At 43.2% G+C, this 19,596-nt stretch overlaps 1 protein-coding gene across 1 annotated transcript in view; it reads right to left on the bottom strand.

The window, feature by feature from the left end:
• Positions 1-382: 382 nt before the first annotated feature.
• The window catches only part of LOC122817666 (UV excision repair protein RAD23 homolog B-like), a 660,004-nt gene continuing 640,790 nt past the window's right edge, over positions 383-19,596 (bottom strand). Inside the window, exon 9 of the mRNA XM_044090733.1 lies at positions 383-3,301. Coding sequence (XP_043946668.1) covers positions 3,188-3,301 — 114 coding nt within the window. The 3' untranslated portion in view covers positions 383-3,187. The remainder of the gene's footprint in view (positions 3,302-19,596) is intronic.

The raw sequence follows: 19,596 nt of genomic DNA, 5'->3' as shown, positions 1-19,596 counted from the left end.
GTTTTTTTGAATAGGAAATTTACACCGGGCCTAGCACCCATGTCTCTTACAGACAGAGATAGTTTATAAATTCCTACCCCTTAATTTCTTACTTGGATACAGGACATCATTATTCTTTCAGGAAACCTAGCTAGGCTTAGAAAGGCCCCCAGGTCGTTAGACTAGTAACAGTCTATGAATCTATGAAGAAGCAAATGATGAAGAATATCTACATTACTGTGTTCTCATCACAGCAGTTTACAGATGTCAGAAGAATGCAACACAGCCTGACTGAAGATGATGAATTACTGGTTCACTTCTGACGTACCTCAAGACTTTGGTTTAATAAACCAATAGAAAATGTTAAAAAATGAAAAAAAGCACCATGTTACAGCATAAAGAGTCTGTTAGATGAAACACTTTATTCTGGTAACAATTTCAAAAACATGCCTAAACCCTGAGCTAGTCATGGTTTATGCACAGTTTGGTATGTCACTGGTGTGTACAGACACTGCTTGCAACATTACAGCTCATCAATATTGCTGTCACACTCACCGATCAGATACACTCTTCATTTATGTAACGTGCTTGCTAATGACAATGCAAAAATGTTAAGTTATGTAGTGCTCTGAACTGATTTCCACACACACAAAACTGTGTGTATGGTACAAGACTAATCAAGGTGTAACAATAACAAAATGAGAGATAAGCGTCACCCTCTACTCCTCTGGCAGCAACAAAAGCAGATAGCCTTTCTCTCTTCATGAAAAGGTGCAAGAACTGTAAACAGATGTCTAGAAATTAAAGTGGTTGGGGGAAGTGGTGCATTAAAGTTGCTCATCTCTTACTTTGGGCACACAACCCGATCACGCAGAAGAGACATTTTCTCTCTCTTACAGACAATTCCACATACACAACATTTTAGTGCACTTTCTGAAGGCTACCTGTAAATTCTCCTCCCATCCCACACCAACCCACCATAAAAAGATCTATGTTGGTTATGACCTTCCCTATCTTGTCCCGTCAACTTCAGCTACTCTGTGAAACTGCCAAGTAAAAGCATCTGCAAGGCAGGCTGGAAAAAGCCTCAGAAGGACTTGATGGCTACTGCACATTTCCATAGTTATCATCCTTTTCACCAATTGGGAATGGATTCATCCAGATGAAAGAAACTCAAGTCACCAATGTGTGTCAGAGGCAGGTGTTGCAACTGAAGGCACAAGTACATCATTACAGTGGCCAGCATCTTATAGGTTTAGATACTGTGCAATGACAGAGTAAGCCAAAGTAATAATGCCAAGCACCTCACCTTCAGGTGTAACCCCACATCCAGTGACTCCACAGGTCCTCAAGATAAGACTAATCAAGTCTGCATTTTTCACCACCACAAGCACCAAAGCAATTTGACAAAATGTAGTTATGGAACGTTTTATATTAGGAACTCAGTCAGCTGCCATCTAGCCATAACCTGGGGAAGGAATGTGGGTCAGTGTGCAGGGAATCCTCAGAAGCAGCGATATGACTATGTTCACTCCAGGGTATGACTAAAAGCAGTCGCAGCCTGTCCACACCGAAATGAGAATACACAGGGATGCCTGGTACCTCATATGTGGCAACCACTCAACAAAGCTTTGAACCCTGGAATGCTTTCTGAGATATAGATGGCACATTACTATTGCTGCCCAGAAAGGTCCCCAGAGGGAGATGGCTCCACCCTGAAGGAGGGGTAAACCAGAGCTCTGCCAGGATAGTCTGGACGACAGCTAGTGGTGCTGGAACAAACACGGAGATTAAACTTCAGGCCAACATGTAATTATGTGGAGGTTAGGACTTCCTGACCAGCATCTCTAAGACAGCGGCAGGAAAACATTAATAAATATATAGCCAATCTGCTCAAGCACTCTGTCCATTTTCCTGTGTGCTGCGTAAGCTGCTAAACATCGTAAACTAGCTACCTCCACGCACATTATCCACAACCAGAACATTTGCATTCGTCTTATGCATTCTGTTGACCCCATAGTCTTTCAAAGGAGGCAACAACATATGTCCAACCACTACCACTACACATGAAGAAAAAAAAATGAATGTCTCTGAGCTCCTTCGCTCCTGTTTAACCAGCAGAAAGACAGCACAACATTTCTAATACTTTTTGTTTATTTATATATCTTTGTACATGTCCATATAACAATCCTAGCTAGAAGGATGGGCAAAGGGGAAAACAATGTCTTGTCTGCATTCTTATGTCAATCTTTTAAGAGTTTCAGCTGATAACATGCATTCAAAACCAGGATCACCCAAGTTATTTAAGCTTTATACCCTGACAGCAAAAAACTGTGCTTTTGTAAATTCCAATATGAACTATACCAGACCACCATTTGCTGTTTACACTGTACACTGAAATTACCAAACATAAGTGGTAATTTTCTGGTAATGCTGTGACAGAACACTGCACAGTCAGACTATTTGACAATACAGCACCCACACAAACCATAAAATCCCAACCCTGGGTCAAAAAGATTCAAATGCTGACTGGGACATGGTCAGAACAAGCTTCAACAAGATGGAAAAAATTTGCAGACGTAACAGGAGCTTTGGTATGACTACTGCAAAGCAACCCCTCTGAACACAGCAATAGGTATGTGGTAGCCAAGGAGAAAAGAACTAGAGTGTGAAATGTGTCCAGTTAAGAAAGCAAAGTAAAAATCCCAACTCCCAAATGAGATCTAAACTTATATTTAACAACTGATGTAAAACTTAAAAATATTCCTTGGGATGAAATCATTAGAGAAATAAAAATAAATTAAAATACACATTTTTGAAAAAAATTCAGGACAAATGTCAACACCCCCAGTATTTGTTCTCGGATGACTGCACAAGTAAACAAGGGAATTATCAATGCTTTTTCATTCTACCATAAAAGAGAAGGCGATTTTACATTATCACCATTATGAGCAAGTCAGTCAGTAGCATCTGTACATACAAATGTATTCGCCACAACAGAGGAAATAACAGTGTTCGCAAACAAATATGGTGTTCCAATAAACCCAGACTTTTTGCATAGCTAAGTCATAACACAGGCAGGTGCCATTCATTTCCTTCCTCAGAATGAAGGTAAAGTGCACCGAAGGCCCAGGGGTGCCTTAAAATTCTAATCAGCGCAGGAAAACAACGGCAGTCAATGAAATAAGATGCAAGCTTGGCAACGTCATCATTCATCATCAAAAGTCTGCTGAAGGAGAAAATTTGCTGCTAGGTTTTCATTTTTTTCACAAGCGAAATATGCCTGAATGACCAATCCTTCAGGGAAGCCCAATGCTTTTAACTGCAACATAAAAGTAAAAGATCAAAAGTCAGAAAAAAAAGAAACAGTTGTTTATCTGCATTTAAATAAAATGGAACTGTCCAAACAAGCACGTAACTGTTTTACCCCAACTAACAGGATAACCACTTCAATTAAATTCTCTCTGATTACATTATTTGAGTTATTCCTATATCAAAATGTGAAGACAACTGGCTGTTACTAAAGCCAATGTTATTCCCTGGTCAGTCTATACAGATGGTGCATATAAAATACCCAACAGCCCACATATGTCCTACCAGCTCCCACAAGTCTATATTCATATTACTTTTTTTCCGATTACAGTTATGCCCTGTTCTGAATCCAATACTACAGTACTTAGCTTACGTTAATTAAACACACAATTTGTTCACTTCCAGAGTGCCCTCTCTTGCAATACACTGTCCAACAACATTTTCTAATAAAAGGTTACACAACTTTACCAATGTGCCTTCCTCCCTTTTACATACAGGAACATGTGCATATGAGCCTACACACACAGACAACGGGTACTTAATCACTTATATCATCTCTGCCAATTCCCAACAATATGGAACTTCAGACACTGCCCACCCAATCACCTCCAAGGCTATATCTAAATTTATGCCTCTTCGTCTTATGCTCCAATTACCCAATTCATACCTACTATGAGGTAATAAACATCATTTATCACCTGACAAACCTACTTAACCAACTCACTCTCTCATGGCGGTTTCTCTCTCTGACATACTCCACTGGCAGGTACTTTTATTCCTGCGAGGGAATCCCCTGCCTCTTTCACATCTATTCGCCTATCTTATTAAAGCTGAATGACTACTCTTCCAAATCAATAATGCAAGCCACTTCCAGCTCAACTCCTTGCTACTCTTGTAACCTTCACTGTATAACAAGGTGATTATGTACCCTACCCAGTCTCTACAAAACTCAAAAAAACAAGCATCTCCTTTCTTATCCAATACTGACACAGAAGCCATCTGGTCAAACTAAGAGGTAGCAGCATCACTGTACAACCTGAAGTTGACTTCTAACGATGCTCAAGAATCTCATGGCTATTACAATGATGCACATGAACTTACAAGATTTCAACTCACTATGCACATTTAGCACTTTGCTTCTTACGGTAAATTGTCACACTGTATATGTTTGAACAGTCCCTGCAATGATTATTACTATTCCATACACAGACATCTAGATCCTACACTTTTGTTCTTTAGACCATGGAATATTAAAATGAGAATTTGATTTATCTTCAAGGAGACCCTGGTCAAGACACTCCACATTAGACTCTGCTTAAATTCTACTGTAACTTCAAGACCGTTCTAACTCTGAAAAGGTGATGCACTTTACTGAGTAAACTGATTTCTGCCTTGAACACAGCCTTCTGCTCTCTAAACCAAAACTCTAATCAATTTCATTCTCAAATTTTTATCCTGAATTAAGACACTGATTCATTTATATGACCAGCAATAGTTTCTGACTAACTATATTATCTTTCAGCACATGCATTCGCATCTTATCCCCTTTTCTGTTTAATCATAATTGTCTCTGTATTTGCTGATTTTTTTGAACTAATAAAGTACAGTTTTGTACCTACCATAAATGTAGATGTCCGAACTGGATAGCATCTGCAGTCATAACAACTGGGTTGTCCTGTCGTCAGGCAGCCCTTCAGTCGGCCGGATTCCAAAGTCCGGGTCCGGCTTCGGCTGATGTCGCACTTCACCCGACGTCATCTCTGTTGGTCTTCGGGTATAAAGGCATCAGCCGACGCCATTTTCCTCAGTGTTTCTTGCCCCAGATGCCAGTAGCCCTCTTGGAGGCTAAAATTTGGATAGATGCCAATGTTTCCAAAAAGATAGAGGTAAACACAAAAATAAGCATGTATGTACATATATACAAACAAATACACCATAAAAGACTCCCCCCCACCAGCTAGCTATTAGGAGGGTAAACACCCTAGGAGTACCACAGAGGGGAAGGAGGGAGGGTAATCCTGACTGCAGATGCTATCCAGTTCGGACATCTACATTTATGGTAGGTACAAAACTGTACTATGTCCTTCATGGATGCATCTGCAGTCATAACAACTGGGTAGAATACCATAGCCAACTAGGTGAGGAGGATAAAACTAGATTATGGTGTGTTTAGGATCCCTTGCAGTACAGCAGTGGCAAACCCTGCTCGGGATCTGGAATAAAGAGGCAAATTATAATGCTTGGCAAATGTATGCACGGAGGTCCAAGTAGCCGCCTCAATAATGTCTTTGGTTGCCACTCCTCGTAAGAAGGCTGTGGTAGTGGCTGTTGCCCTTGTAGAATGAGGTCTTATGTTCTGTGGAATTGGTTTTCCATGGAAGGAGTAACAGAATCGTATGCAATTTCCTATCCATTTGGAGATTGTCTGTTTGGAAATAGCTTTTCCTTCCCTTCCTGTTGCATAGGCTACAAAAAGTTGGTCAGTCTTTCTGCTACTTTTTGTTCTGTCCAAGTAGTAGCGTAGCTGTCTATGTACATCCAAGGTATGCAGTATTCTTTCCCCTCTGTTTTGTGGGTTGGGAAAGAAAGTAGGTAGGTGGATTGCCTGGTTTAAAGACACTCTGGATACTACCTTAGGCATAAATGTAGGATTAGTCCTCATGGACACTATCTTGGTGGAAGATTAGGAAGGGTTGCACTGCCATTAAGGCCTGTAGTTCTGAAACCCTCCTTGCTGAAGTAATTGCCAGTAGGAAAGCAGTTTTCCATGACAGGTGTTGTAGGTCTGCTGTTGCTGCTGGTTCAAAGGGTGATAGTGTCAACTTTTCCAGCACAAAGTTTAAGTCCCAAGCTGGTAATGGTGGTTTCCTTGGAGGTTTTACATTCTTGATTCCTCTGAGGAACTGCCTGAGCAAAGGGTGCGAAAAACAGGTGGATCAAAGCTGTATTCTGCTGAAATAGCTGATGCATGTATCTTGATGGAGGAGTAGGACAGGCCTGAATGAAGAAGTTCGCCAGATACTCCAGAATGTTAGGCATATCTATGTTTGACACATCTTTTCCTCTTTCAGTACTCCAAATGACAAACCTTTTCCATTTTCCAGCATAGTTCCTTCTTGTTGAAGGTCTGCGTGCTTCAAGAATAATGTCTTTAACTCTTTGTGAAAGTTCTGGATTAGCTGCTGCTATGTGATGTTCCATGCAGTCAGTTGCAACGTTTTTAGGTTTGGATGTATGATGCTGTAGTTGTTCTGAGTTAACATCAAAGGCATCAGGGGTATTGGCCACATATTGTTCCGAGACATGCTCCTCAGCAGTGGGTACCAGTGTTGTCTTGGCCAGTTTGGAGCTATCAGGATTATCCTTGGACGTTCTTCCTTGATTTTTAGTAATACTTTGTGTATCAAGGGAAGAGATGGGAATGCATATGCTGTTAGGCCTTTCCAGCTGAAGGAGAGCGAATCCACTTTCCATGCTAGTGGGTGGAATGTCCTTGTGCAAAATTTTTTGAGCTGGTGATTGAGAGGTGATGTGAATAGATCTATCTGAGGCATTCCCCATTTCCTTGAGATGGTCCTGAAGATGTCCGGGTGCAGCTTCCATTCGTGGGCATCCGATGTGGTTCTGCTTAATATGTCTGCTAGAGTATTTTCTTTTCCCGGTACAAATATTGCCTGTAACTGGATGTTGTAGCTGAGTGCCAGGTTCCACAGCTCCAAAGTCATTCTGCATAGGGGGTATGAATGAGTGCCTCCCTGTTTGTTGATGTACCACATGACTGTGGTGTTGTCTGTCCTTATCAACTGGCCTTCTTTGAGAAATGGTCTGAACATTTGGATTGCCAGTTTTACTGCCAGCATTTCTTTTAGGTTGATGTGCAGGTGAAGTTGATCCTGTGTCCACAATCCTTGCACGCATTTGTCCAGCATGTGGGCCCCCCATCCTAGGTCTGAAGCGTCTGTTGTGATGGTCTGGCTTGCTTGACATCTGCGAAAGGGTAGCCCTGGGTTTGACTGGCATGCCTGAGCCCACCATAGGAACTCCTGTTTTAAGCATGGAATTAGTGGGATTTCTGTTTCTAGGCTGTGTCTGTGTTGGGACCATAAATTCTTTAGGTACCACTGTAGTTTTCTCATATGCAGTCTGGCAAGTGGGACCAAGATTATGCATGATGCCATGAAGCCCAAGGCCTGCAGTACTTTTCTTGCTGTTAACTTGTTCAGTTTTGTTAGTGCCAAGAAGTAAAGAGGGAGTTCTTTTTGTTTTTCTGTAGTTAGGAATGCCATTTGTTTTACTGTGTCCAATTCCGCGCCCAAGAATGTCCTTGTTTGGGATGGTATCAGCCTTGACTTTTGTAAATTGACTGTGTATCCCAGTGCTTGTAGCAAGTAAATGACCCTTTGTAAATCTGTTGTCAGCTTGCTTTTGTTGTCCCCTTGTAGCAGGCAGTCGTCCAGGTATGGGTAAATTTGAATTCCCTGTAGTCTGCAATGGGCGATTACTGATGCCAGGCATTTTGTGAATACTCTGGGCAGTAGATAAGCCAAAGGGCAATGCTGAGAATTGATAGTGCTCTGATCCTGCAAGAAATCTGAGGTATCTTCTGCAGATTGGTCAAATGGGGACGTGCAGGTATGCCTCCTTGAGATCTAGAGTTACCAGCCAACACTCCTTGCCCAGCATGGGAAGAAGTTGCTGTAGGGTCAGCATTTTGAACTTTGGGACAATGATGTATGTATTTAAGGTGGACAGGTCGAGAATTGGTCTCCAACTTTTTTCCTTTCTTGGAACTAGGAATAGTCTGGAGTAGAACCCCTTTCCTTGCTCTGCTGTTGGCACTCTTTCCACAGCTCTCATGTTTACTAACTGTATTATCTGTTGTAGAGCCTCTGTTTTTTGATTTGGAGGTAGATTTGGCATTCCTCTTTTGACTGGTAAAGTGTGGAAGTGGAACCGGTAACCTTGATCTATGGTTTGTAAAATCCACTTGTCTTTTGTTATATAGTGCCAGTTCTTTGAAAATAAGGTTAACTTTCCGCCTAGAGGAGCTGCTATTTGTTCCCTGGTAGGCGGATTTAGGGTTAAGTCACTGTGGTTGTGTTGATGTAGTGTCAGTGGTTGTATCTGTGCCTCTGTTACCTTGCCACTGTCGTCCTCTGTAGGCACCTCCTCTGGATTGGTTTCTGCCTCTGGAACGTCTATCCCTGCCCCTTTGAGATCTTGTGGAGTCAGGAAAGGACCAATTTTTGGCAGGCCAGTTCCTGCTAAACCTTGGGGGTTGAACCTGCAAGAAATCTTTAACCGTTTGAACAGATTTTGCCTTTTCTTCCATTTTCTTCATAACCTGCTGGGCAGGTGTACCAAACAAACTTGTCTTATCCATAGGAGCATCTAGCAACTTTGCTTTTACATGATCCGGTAAAGCTTGCTCCTTTAGCCATGCATGCCTTCTTATCACTGTGCCAGTCATGGCTGATCTAAATGAAGCCTCCAGTGCATCATAGCCACATTTTAAGGAATGGTTACTAACCTGTTGTATGTTATTTACCATTTCTAATACATATTTCTTATCAAGAGATTCATCAGTGGTTAGCTTTTTAGTTAACTGATCAAGCATAAACTCTTGGTATTGTATCATGTGAAATTGACAGTTTAAGGCTCTAGCTGAGAGAGTAGCTGAAGTGTAGACCTTTTTGCCCCATCTGTCTAATGACCTTGCTTCCCTTTCAGAAGGAATAGGGTTTTTAGCTATGGTCGCGGCTACTGCCTTGGGACCCTGGGATATAGTTTCGGGGTCTGCAAGTGGGGACTTGTAAAGGTGGTGATGAGTGTCTGGCACCCTGTAAAATCTGTCTGGTTTGGCAGGGGCTGGAGGTAAAGAATCTGGTGCGGAGCAGACATCATTGAAAGCATCATCCACCACAGAGAGAACAGGAGGTATAGCTAAGGGCCTGTGCTGTGGAAGGTGCAGAAAGGTCCTAAGTCTTTTCTGGAGTCTGAAAAATCCTGTTGCTGCCATTGGAACTGCTCTCGCATGGCATGTAAGGTTTCCCCAAAGGAGAATTCTTCTGGTGGGGAAGCAGCTGGAATGGATTCTTCAGCATCAGAGTCTTCAAAATTGGAGAAAGGAGCCTCTGGCTGGTCAGTTATGTCTGATTCATCTGCAGAATCATCAGATGACACTGGCTCAGGGGGCTCTGCCCTAGGTCTCTTCTCTGGGGGCTGAGAGGCCCTGTCTGGGTGAGATTGAGATCCTCTAATTAATGAAATTAAATCTTCTGCCAGAGTAAGCATTTGAGAACTAGAGGAGGGCCTAGTTGTAGGGGGTTTAACAGGTACTGTTTTAGTAGTCTTGGCTGCTTTAGCCCTGGCGAAGGCCTTAATGGACATGGCTGCTGGAGGCCTAGCAGCACCACGTGCTGGGGTAGAGACATCCAAGGGAATGGTGTCTGATAAGTCAGTGGCAACCACCGTAGTGGTTAAAATTTCTGAGGCCGATTCAAGAGTGGTAGCAGGGGCCTCAGTTGTAGAGATAGATTCAGCTGTACTTTGATCAGTTTTCTCGGTTTCGGCCGAAACAGAGACACTCGCGGTTTGCTTAGCCATGGTTTCGGCCGAAACCGCGAGTGTCGGTCTTTATCTTTGCGTTTTTTGGCAGAATGGGAAGTCGGAGGATCCGACGGCATAATGTACGCAAAATCAGAACCGAAAAACTGTTCAGCAAACTCCGACCGACGCCTAAGCGTTCGTCGGTTGAAAGAAGCACAGGCCGAACAGGCTGCTACGTCGTGGGCTGGGCCTAAACAAGGCAGACAATAAGAGTGGAAATCTTTATGAGGTATTTGTTTCCCACAGGTTAAACAATTATTAACTTTTTCTGACATCGGCTGAGGCAAGAAAGAGTCCCCAACGGGGTACTTAGCTTTAGAAGTCTTCGAAGTAGTATTCGGTAGAAGTAATCTCTGGATCCGACCGACCGGCACTTGCGAACAGCTTCTGCTTCGGCCACGCGCAAGAAAGACTGAGGAAAATGGCGTCGGCTGATGCCTTTATACCCGAAGACCAACAGAGATGACGTCGGGTGAAGTGCGACATCAGCCGAAGCCGGACCCGGACTTTGGAATCCGGCCGACTGAAGGGCTGCCTGACGACAGGACAACCCAGTTGTTATGACTGCAGATGCATCCATGAAGGACATCATTACTGAAACTCTGGCATCAATGAAATAACCATAGGCAATCTACGTCTAATTCTTGAGTAGCTGTGCTGGTGAAAGACCTGCTTTAAGTGGTACACTAATATTCAAGCAGAAACGCACAGCAACGTGATTTACCAGTAATACTGTACTTCATTAAACCATTGACTGTTTCATCCTATCCACATGGCCACTGCTCTCCAATCTGATTAGTGCGTCTTAAATCCCACTCGAGCAAAATTTCTTAACTTTTGGCTAAAACTATGCATCCAAAATGAGTCTCTGAAATTAAAGCAAAACATTTTTCAGCGCAATCACAGCAGTACCTATAGTGTCCTTCACAGTTTTGGTATATCTGGTACATTTAGAGTAATAGACAACAAATTAGACAGTTAGCCCTGACCTATAACAGATCAGTTACAATTCTTTTCATTTTACTTTACATTTAACAAACTTTTTCCTTAGGATTCAGATTAAGGCTGCTGCATATTTCACAACTCTGTACCTTTCTTTCTAAATGCTCTGACATTTCTGGCCAACAGATCACCACAAGCACGTACATTTCATAATCCATAGTTCATGGACTTTCTCCAGTATGGCTTCTCTCATCTGATTAGATATATTCACTACCACTTGTAAACATAAGGCAGTCTTCAATACAACCACTCTTGCCTTTGTACAACAGTGCTTCCAGATGCAAGTAAGCTGGCCAAAAGTTCATATTTGTATCTGAGTACCTGCTCCTTGCATTCCAGAGTGGATTTTTTGAGCACTAAAACAGATCAACAAAATGCATTTGCTTGCTTAGCTTGTACCGAACTGACATATTTCTGCACATTTGCCAACAATCTTTAAAACAATGGTGGTGCTTTTTGCAATGACTTCCATCATATGCTCTCTACTGGCTTATAATCTGTCTCAGGCAGCTCTGGTTTTAATTTGTCTGTAGAATTTCTCATATCCATAAATGACTAGCATCGCTTTAGTGATCTGAATGCATCTAATAGATTCACAGGCATACACTAGGCTAATGACCACCATGGCCTTTCTTTGTAAGCCTAGCCATGCAATCCAACCCACTTGTGCCCCTCTGTACCATGGGCATTTATTAAGAGGGACTATGAGAGGTTATGTGGGGCTGTTTGCTTAGGCATTACTGTTTGCGCCTCTGAGACATGGGGGCCAGAGACGAGGTGAATTTTCAACTTCCCATCCATTGGCCAAGGTCACAGTTAAACAGGGTTAGGGATGGACTCTGCTTGACATGGATGGGGAGTCTGTTTCAGAGCATAGGGATCCTCAGAGACGCATTTATCTCATGTACTACTTATGTCGCAAGCAAAATTTAAATCCTTGGATCTAGTGGTTCTGATGCTGTTCATTTTTGTAGATGTGCAAAAGATCTACCAAAGCCAGAAGGATCACCTCTCAGTAACCTGTAGGAGAGGGAGTAAACAGATAAGGCTGTAAGGCAATCTGTATAGGACAATGTGCTTATATCTTAGTTTCGCCTACTAAAGAACCTTTGCGAGCATTCCAACTGTTGCATCTGCACATACATAGGTGCTGTCATACAAGATGCCCCATCACCCCCTCCACCAACACAGCTACTGGCAAATATAACTGCTTTACACATCACAACAAATCAGAGCTCTGATTCCAATGGCATACCACTGTATGACCCAGGTTTGCATAACTGCTCTTCCAGCCTTTGGACTGGACATGAGGGAAGAAAGTTTTGCCTCTTTTGGAGGAAGTGGACAAGGAAAATAATCAGTCACTAATTTCCACTGGATCATGCTGTTGTGCTAGATTTGAGAGAAGTAGAGCAGTCTCGAGGGGTTACAACATCCACAGAAATTAGTGGCATGTCCTCATGGACACTCCTTGCATGCCAAACCCTGGGCGAGTACAGGACATGTTCAGTAGTATTAGGGACCCAGAAAGAGCACAACCTTCAAACCAACCCTGTCTGCCTGAATGATATGGCATCCCTTTCTCAGTCAACCCCCACCTTGGTGATGGGGCACAACTAGGGCCCAATTAGATTACAGACTGACAGATCAAAAGGGCAAAAAGAAAATAACCCAGATTTACTGCATTAGTCACCTCGTGCAGGATTACCATCTTCTGGCTTTGGCATAAGCATTATCACTCACTATCACAATCTGGGTTCAGACCCTCTGAAGAATACATTTCAAGCTAGTTACAAAACAGACATTTAATCCTGCTCCATTCCACATTATACTGCCTCATTCTGTACAACTCAAACTCAATTCATGCTCCAGTTTAGTCTCACCCCATACCACAAGATCAACTGTATTAAACTATACCATCTAAGCGTTCAACAGTTCTTACCAGATTTCTCTGAAATACTGCTGCTGCAGATGAACCATCAAATGATAGTTGAGCAATCTGTACCGAATGCACTAGCACAGTCGGTGGCACAATTACCACACTTGCCTTTTGGTGCTGGAAGACAAAGGCCATGGATTCTATTCCTATTCCATGTGACTGTATCGCTGACAATACATTGCAACACTGGAAGGGGTACTACACTCCCGAGTGTGTAGTCCTTTGGATGAAACATTAAATTGAAGTCCCAACTTGCTTGAGTTGGTATCTCAGGTGGATATAAAGGAAAAAGGAATAGCTGGGCCTTTTGAAAGGTTCAGAGTCTCAAGTCTTATCAAAAAGAAAGGATAAATTGCTGGGCTTCTCAAGTCTCTCCCACAATTTCTGCCTGCATGAAGCAGTCTTCAAATAGATGTGAATCCTTTTGGTTCCACCAAAGGCTATTAACAGAACCAGAAAAATCTGGAAATGTCTGGCACATGCAGTAAATAAGACAAACAGCAAGGAGGCAAACAAAGTGAGATCTCCCCACTTTCAACATGAAGTACTGCCTGTCTGCTTTGGCTGTAGATATGTACAGGTAGGCATAATTCAGATGCAGTACTACAAAAAAAAGCATGAGGGAGGAGGACAGGCAAGATAACATGATGAAATATTTTGAAATTTACAACCTTTATGGACTTTTTTTTTTTTTTTTTTAGCTTCAACAAATTTAAGACTAGTCTCCAACAGCCATATTCAGGGCTTGAGTAAAACCCTTTGCCCTTATCTGGTTGTTATATCCTATAGTATTAAAGGTGCACTTGACTTTTTTTTTTTTTTTTTTTTTTTTTTTAACTGAAATGTAAGTTTGTAACCTTAAGCCATGATTTTCAATCTGTCTCTCGCTTACTAGTGGATGGCCAGGTTAGATAAAGGGCTGAAGAGTGGGTGAGAGAGTATAGCAATGTTAGCTCTCCGCTCTTCCCTCACAGATCACAGCCCCGAGGGTCACTGGCCTTCCTTCTGGGTCTTGTCATTTTATTTTTCTTTTAAAAGATTTTCTACCTTTTTAAGGTGCTCTCCTTTATTTGGCTTTCATGGAAAAAGCCAAATTATTTGTGGGATAACTCCTGTTAATTATGATTGCATGGTAGTGAAAAAGTACAGTTGTGTACACTTACCATAAATGTGCATGTTCGAGTGTATTCACTGTTGCAGTCATTACACATTTGGGTTATCTGCTTGCAGGTTGCCCTCAGACGGCCTGATTAAAGTCTTGGGTCCTGTGGCGGTTGCTGTCCTTTCTTCCATGACGTCAGGTCATCAGGGGTATAAAACATGCAGCAGACGCCATGACATTCATTTTTCTTGCCCCAGACGTCAGGTGCCCCCCTAATAGGAAGCAATTAAACATAAAAGCACAAAGATATGCCTCCAACAAAAAGCAAATACACCAGAAAGGATTTTAAGCATAGTAAAGGAAAGTAGAGCTATAGCCAAAAGAAGTTAGGGGGCTGGAGGGAGGGTAACCAGGACTGCAACAATGAATACACTTGAACATCTACATTTATGGTAAGTGTACACAACTGTACTATGGTTCTTCGTGTTTCACTGATTACATTTGGGCAGATTCCCAAAGCTATGTTTGGGAGGAGGAATTTAGATAGCATTAGGGCCAGCTATAAGGTCCTGCAAGACTGCAGTGGCAAAGCCAGCTCTGGATTTAGAGAAAATTGGCAAATGAAAATGCTTGGTGAAAGTATGTACAGAACTCCAGGTAGCAGCTTCTAGCATGTCCCTGTTAGGGACATCTCTGAGAAAGGCCGTAGAGGTAGATGCAGCCCTGGTGGAGTGAGGTCTGATCTCCTGGGGGATAGGTTTTCCATTGTGCTTATACCAAATGAATGCAATGGCTTATCCATTTAGAAATGGTTTGCTTTAAACAGCCTTCCCCTCTGCCCCTGCAGCAAATGCCACCAGCAGTTGGTCAGATTTCCTTTGAGATTTAGTCCTGTCCAAGTAGAATCTAAGTTGTCTGTGCACATATAAGGAATGCAGTATCCATTCCCCTTTATTCTGTGGACTGGGAAAGAAGGTTGGCAAATGAATGGACTGATTAAATGTCGCACTGGATACCACCTTTGGCATGAAGGATGGACTGGTTCTGAGGGACACCATGTCCGCATGAAAGATGATTAAAGGCTCCACTGCAATAAGGGCCTGTAATTCAGATCCCCTTCTTGCTGAAGTGATTGCTAAAAGGAAAGCTGTTTTTCAAGAAAGAAATTTTAAGTCTGCAGTAGCAGCTGGCTCGAAAGGAGGTAGAGTGAGTTTCTCCAAGACAAAGTTAAGGTCCCAGGCTGGGGTTGGAGCTCTCCTGGGTGGTCTCATTTCTGGCCCCTCTGAGGAACTGCTTGAGAAGTGGGTGAGAGAAGACGGGAGGTTCTGTGTTATGAGCTGAAATGGCTGAGGCATGGATTTTAATGGAGGAAAAAGACAGGCCCTTGTGAAGCATCTCAGTTAAGTATTGTAAAATCTGAGGTAAATTGGGCACTGCTGTGCTCATCCCTTGCGATTGGTTCCAGGCACAGAATCTTTTCCATTTTTCAGCATACGATTTTCTAGTACTAGGCCTCCTTGCCTCTAAAATGATATCCATCACAGGTTTGCTGTAGGATGGTAAAGGAGAGATTAAGTAATTAGCCAGGCTGCAAGGTTCAGTGTTGGAAGCTGAGGGTGCAGAATCCGGTTCTTCTGCTGAGACAGCAGGGAAGGAGTGAGGCAGGTGCCATGGAGATAACAGTGACACACTGCACAGGATGGGGTACCAGTATTGGCACGGCCAGTCTGGAGCAATCAAAATCATCCTTGGTTTGTCCTGTTTGATTTTTTAGTAGTACCTTGGAGAGCAGAGGCAGAGGGGGCAAGGCATAGACTGATGGGTTTTTCCAGATAAAGGACAGAGCATCCAGTTTCCAGGCTTGTTTGTGGGGGGTCCTTGTGCAAAATTTGTCCAATTGGTAGTTCTAGGGAGAAGCAAACAAGTCTATATCTGGGCTCCCCCATTTGCTTGTCAACATGTTTTAAATCCTTGGTTCCAGTTTCCACTCGTGTGGGTCCATGAGGTTTCTGCTTAGTCCGTCTGCCAGTGTATTTAATTTTCCTGGCAGGAATTGCACTTGTAGGAGCACTTGGTAGCTCAAGGCTGTGTTCCACAATGCTACGGCTAGTCTGCAAAGGGGGTAAGAATGTGTACCCCCCTGTTTATGTACCACATAAGTGGTGTTTGCCCGTCTTTACCATTAGTTGTCCTGGAAGAATGTGGTCCTTAAAGGCTGTCTGAGCATTCTGTACAGCTAACATTTCTTTTTGATTGATATGCAGGTGCATTTGACTTGGGTTCCATTTGCCCTGAAGGCACTTCCCTGCCAGGTGAGCCCCCCATGCATAGTCTGATGTGTCTGCTAGAGTTTGGGCGGCAGGGGCTGGTGTGAAAGGTAGCCCCTTGTTTTGGTGGCAGGCCTCTGCCCACTATAGGAACTCTAGGCGTAGGCAAGGTAGGATAGGAATCATTGTTTCTAGGTTTGAGAATGTTGACACCATAGGCTTTTTTACATACCACTGTAGTTTCCTGATATGCAGTCTTGCATATTGAATTAAGAGAATGCAGGAGGCCATCAACCCGAAGGCTTGCAGTACTTGTCGTGCAGATAGCAGGGTTTGTGTGTCCACTTGTTTGAAGTAGGTTGTCAACTGAATTTGCTTTTCTGGCATGAGGTAAGCCATCTGGGAAGTTGTACTCAAGCTTGCTCCCAGGAATATAATTTGTTGACAGGGTACCAGGTGTGATTTCTTTTCGTTTATGGTGTACCCCAGACAAGTTAGAACCCTTTTTACAAAGGCCAGATGATTCAAAAGTATGTCCGGGCTTTCTGCCTGAATTAGACAATCATCCAGGTATGGCTATATTTGAATATTTCTTTGCCTGCAAAACACAATAACTGGAGTTGAGCACTTTGTGAACACCCTGGGCGCAGTAGATAAGCCAAAGGGCAGTGCAGAGAAAGTACAGTTTTGTCCCTACCATAAATGTAGATGTTAGAGTGCTAATACAGCTGCAGTCCTTACATATGGGTACTCCTGCAGTCAGCCGGGTCCTCGGTTGGCCGAATTCCAAAGTCTAGGTCCGGCGTCTGTTATTGTCACCTTCTTCCCTGACGTCAGTGCGACAGGGGTATATAAGACACGGCCGACGCCATTTTCTTTAGTCTTTCTTGCCCCGATGTCAGGTGCCCCCAGAAGGAAGGCAATACATAATTTATATATATATGTATAGTCATGCAATGCAATATAATCAAAATTCAGTCGTTGCAAGCAAATTCACCATAGAAGGATAACCCAAACAGGTTGTTTGTGGAGGAGTTAGCCACTAGGCCTGTGCCAAGAGGGGAAGGAGGGAGGAAAACCTGGACTGCAGCTGTATTAGCACTCGAACATCTACATTTATGGTAGGTACAAAACTGTACTATGCTCATCGTGCATACAGCTGCAGTCCTTACATATGGGTAGAATCCCAAAGCTACGCACAGGGTGGTAGGCACTAGGTGGCACTAGGTGGAATTAGGAGGAGCCAGAATGCCCTGCAACACAGCAGTGGCAAAGCCTGCTCTTGTTTTGGAGTATAAAGGAAGGTGGTAGTGTTTAGTGAAGGTATGCACCGAACTCCAAGTGGCTGCCTCCAAAATATCTTTGGTAGGAACTCCTCTGAGGAAGGCTGTAGAGGTAGCTGTGGCCCTTGTGGAGTGGGATCGGATGCCTGTAGGCACAGATTTACCATGAAAGGAGTAACAAAAACGTATGCAGTGGCCTATCCATTTTGAAATTGTCTGTTTGGAAATTGGCTTCCCTTGAGCTCCTACAGCATAGGACACAAAGAGTTGTTCTGATTTCCTGAACGGCTTTGTTCTGTCCAAATAGTAATGCAGCTGTCTATGGATGTCTAAGGAATGTAGCAGCCTTTCCCCTTTGTTTTGAGGATTGGGGTAAAAGGTAGGTAAGTGTATGGCCTGATTTAAAGCTACCCTGGATACTACCTTAGGCATAAATGACGGGTTGGGTTCGTAGGGAAACCCTGTCCTGATGGAAGATGAGAAAGGGTTGCACAGCCATGAGGGCTTGTAATTCCGAGACCCTACGAGCTGAGGTAATAGCCAGTAGGAAAGCTGTTTTCCAGGACAAAAATATTGTAAATCTGTTGAGGCAGCTGGTTCAAAGGGAGGCAATGTCAATTTTTCCAGAATGTAATTAAGATCCGAGGCTGGAATTGGTTGTTTCCTTGGAGGTCTTTTATTCTTAGCCCCTCTGAGGAACTGTCTTAAGAGTGGGTGAGAGAATAAGGGTGGATCAGTGTTGTATTCTGTAGAAATGGCTGAGGCATGGATTTTAATGGAGGAGAATGACAGTCCACTGTTCAGCAGCTCAGTTAGATACTGTAATATCTGAGGCAAATTCAGTTTTCTAGGGTCCTGGTCCTTTTTCTCATTCCAAGCGTAAAACCGTTTCCATTTTGTGGAGTAAGCTTTTCTAGTAGATGGCCTTCTGGCTTCCAAAATGACATCCTGTACCTCCTTGGAGAGTAGGGTCTGTTGTGGTATTAAGGAATTTTCCATGCAGTCAGATTGAGTGTTTTCAGCTGACTGTGAAGAGTTTTGTAGCTGTGCCGAGTCAGAAGGAGAGGCATTAGAGGTAGGGACCAGGGAGGAGAATGAGTTAGGCTCCTCAGGAGTGGATACCAGTGTGGTCTTGGTTAGTCTGGAGCAATCAGTATCATCTTCGGTCTGTCTGCTCTTGCTTTCAAAGCACCTTGGGCAGAAGAGGCAGAGGTGGAAAAGCGTAAACTGTCCATGCTGTCCAACTGAATGAAAGGGCGTCCACTCTCCAGGCCTTTGGATGAAAGGTCCTCGAACAAAACTTTGTCAATTGGTGATTCCTGTGGGAGGCAAAAAGATCTATGTCTGGCCTCCCCCACGCTTGGATTATTTCTGTAAACACCTGAGGATGCAACTTCCATTCGCATGGATCTGTCATATTTCTGCTTAGATCATCTGCCAGTGTGTTTTCCAATCCTGGCAAGTACTGTGCTTGAAGTTCGATTTGCCATTCCAGAGCCAAGTTCCAAAGAGACATGGCTAGTCTGCACAAGGGGTATGAATGTGTTCCTCCTTGTTTGTTTATGTACCACATTACTGTGGTGCTGTTCTTATCAGTAATTGTCCTGGATGCAGGAAATCCTTGAAAGCTGTAATTGCATTTATTACTGCTAGCATTTCGATTGATGTGAAGGTGCTTTTCCTTTTGGGACCATTTGCCCTGAATGCACCTGTCCGTCATGTGCGCCCCCCAGGCGTAATCTGAGGCGTCTGTTGTGATGACTTGCTCTGCTTGAGGCTTTCAGAATGGGAGGCCTGTGTTGGCTTGACATGCTTGGGCCCACCATAGAAATTCCTTTTGCAAACATGGAATTATTGGTATTATTGTTTCCAAACTGTGACTGTGTTGAGACCATAGGTTTTTTAGGTACCACTGAAGTTTCCTCATATGCAGCTTTGCACATGGGATTACAAGAATGCAAGATGCCATGAATCCCAGAGCCTGCAGGATTTTCCTTACAGTAAGCCTGGTACTTTTTGCTAATATTTTGAAGTACTGAGATAGTTGCCCCTGTTTTTCTGGCGTAAGGTAGGCCATCTGGGTGTTTGTGTCCAAGTTGGCAC

Source organism: Protopterus annectens, chromosome 13.part0, assembly GCF_019279795.1.
Source record: "Protopterus annectens isolate FY-2018-M chromosome 13.part0, PAN1.0, whole genome shotgun sequence".
Taxonomy (NCBI): Eukaryota; Metazoa; Chordata; order Ceratodontiformes; family Protopteridae; genus Protopterus; species Protopterus annectens.
Note: the sequence above shows the minus strand (reverse complement) of the source record. Positions and strands in the feature narration are given on the sequence as shown.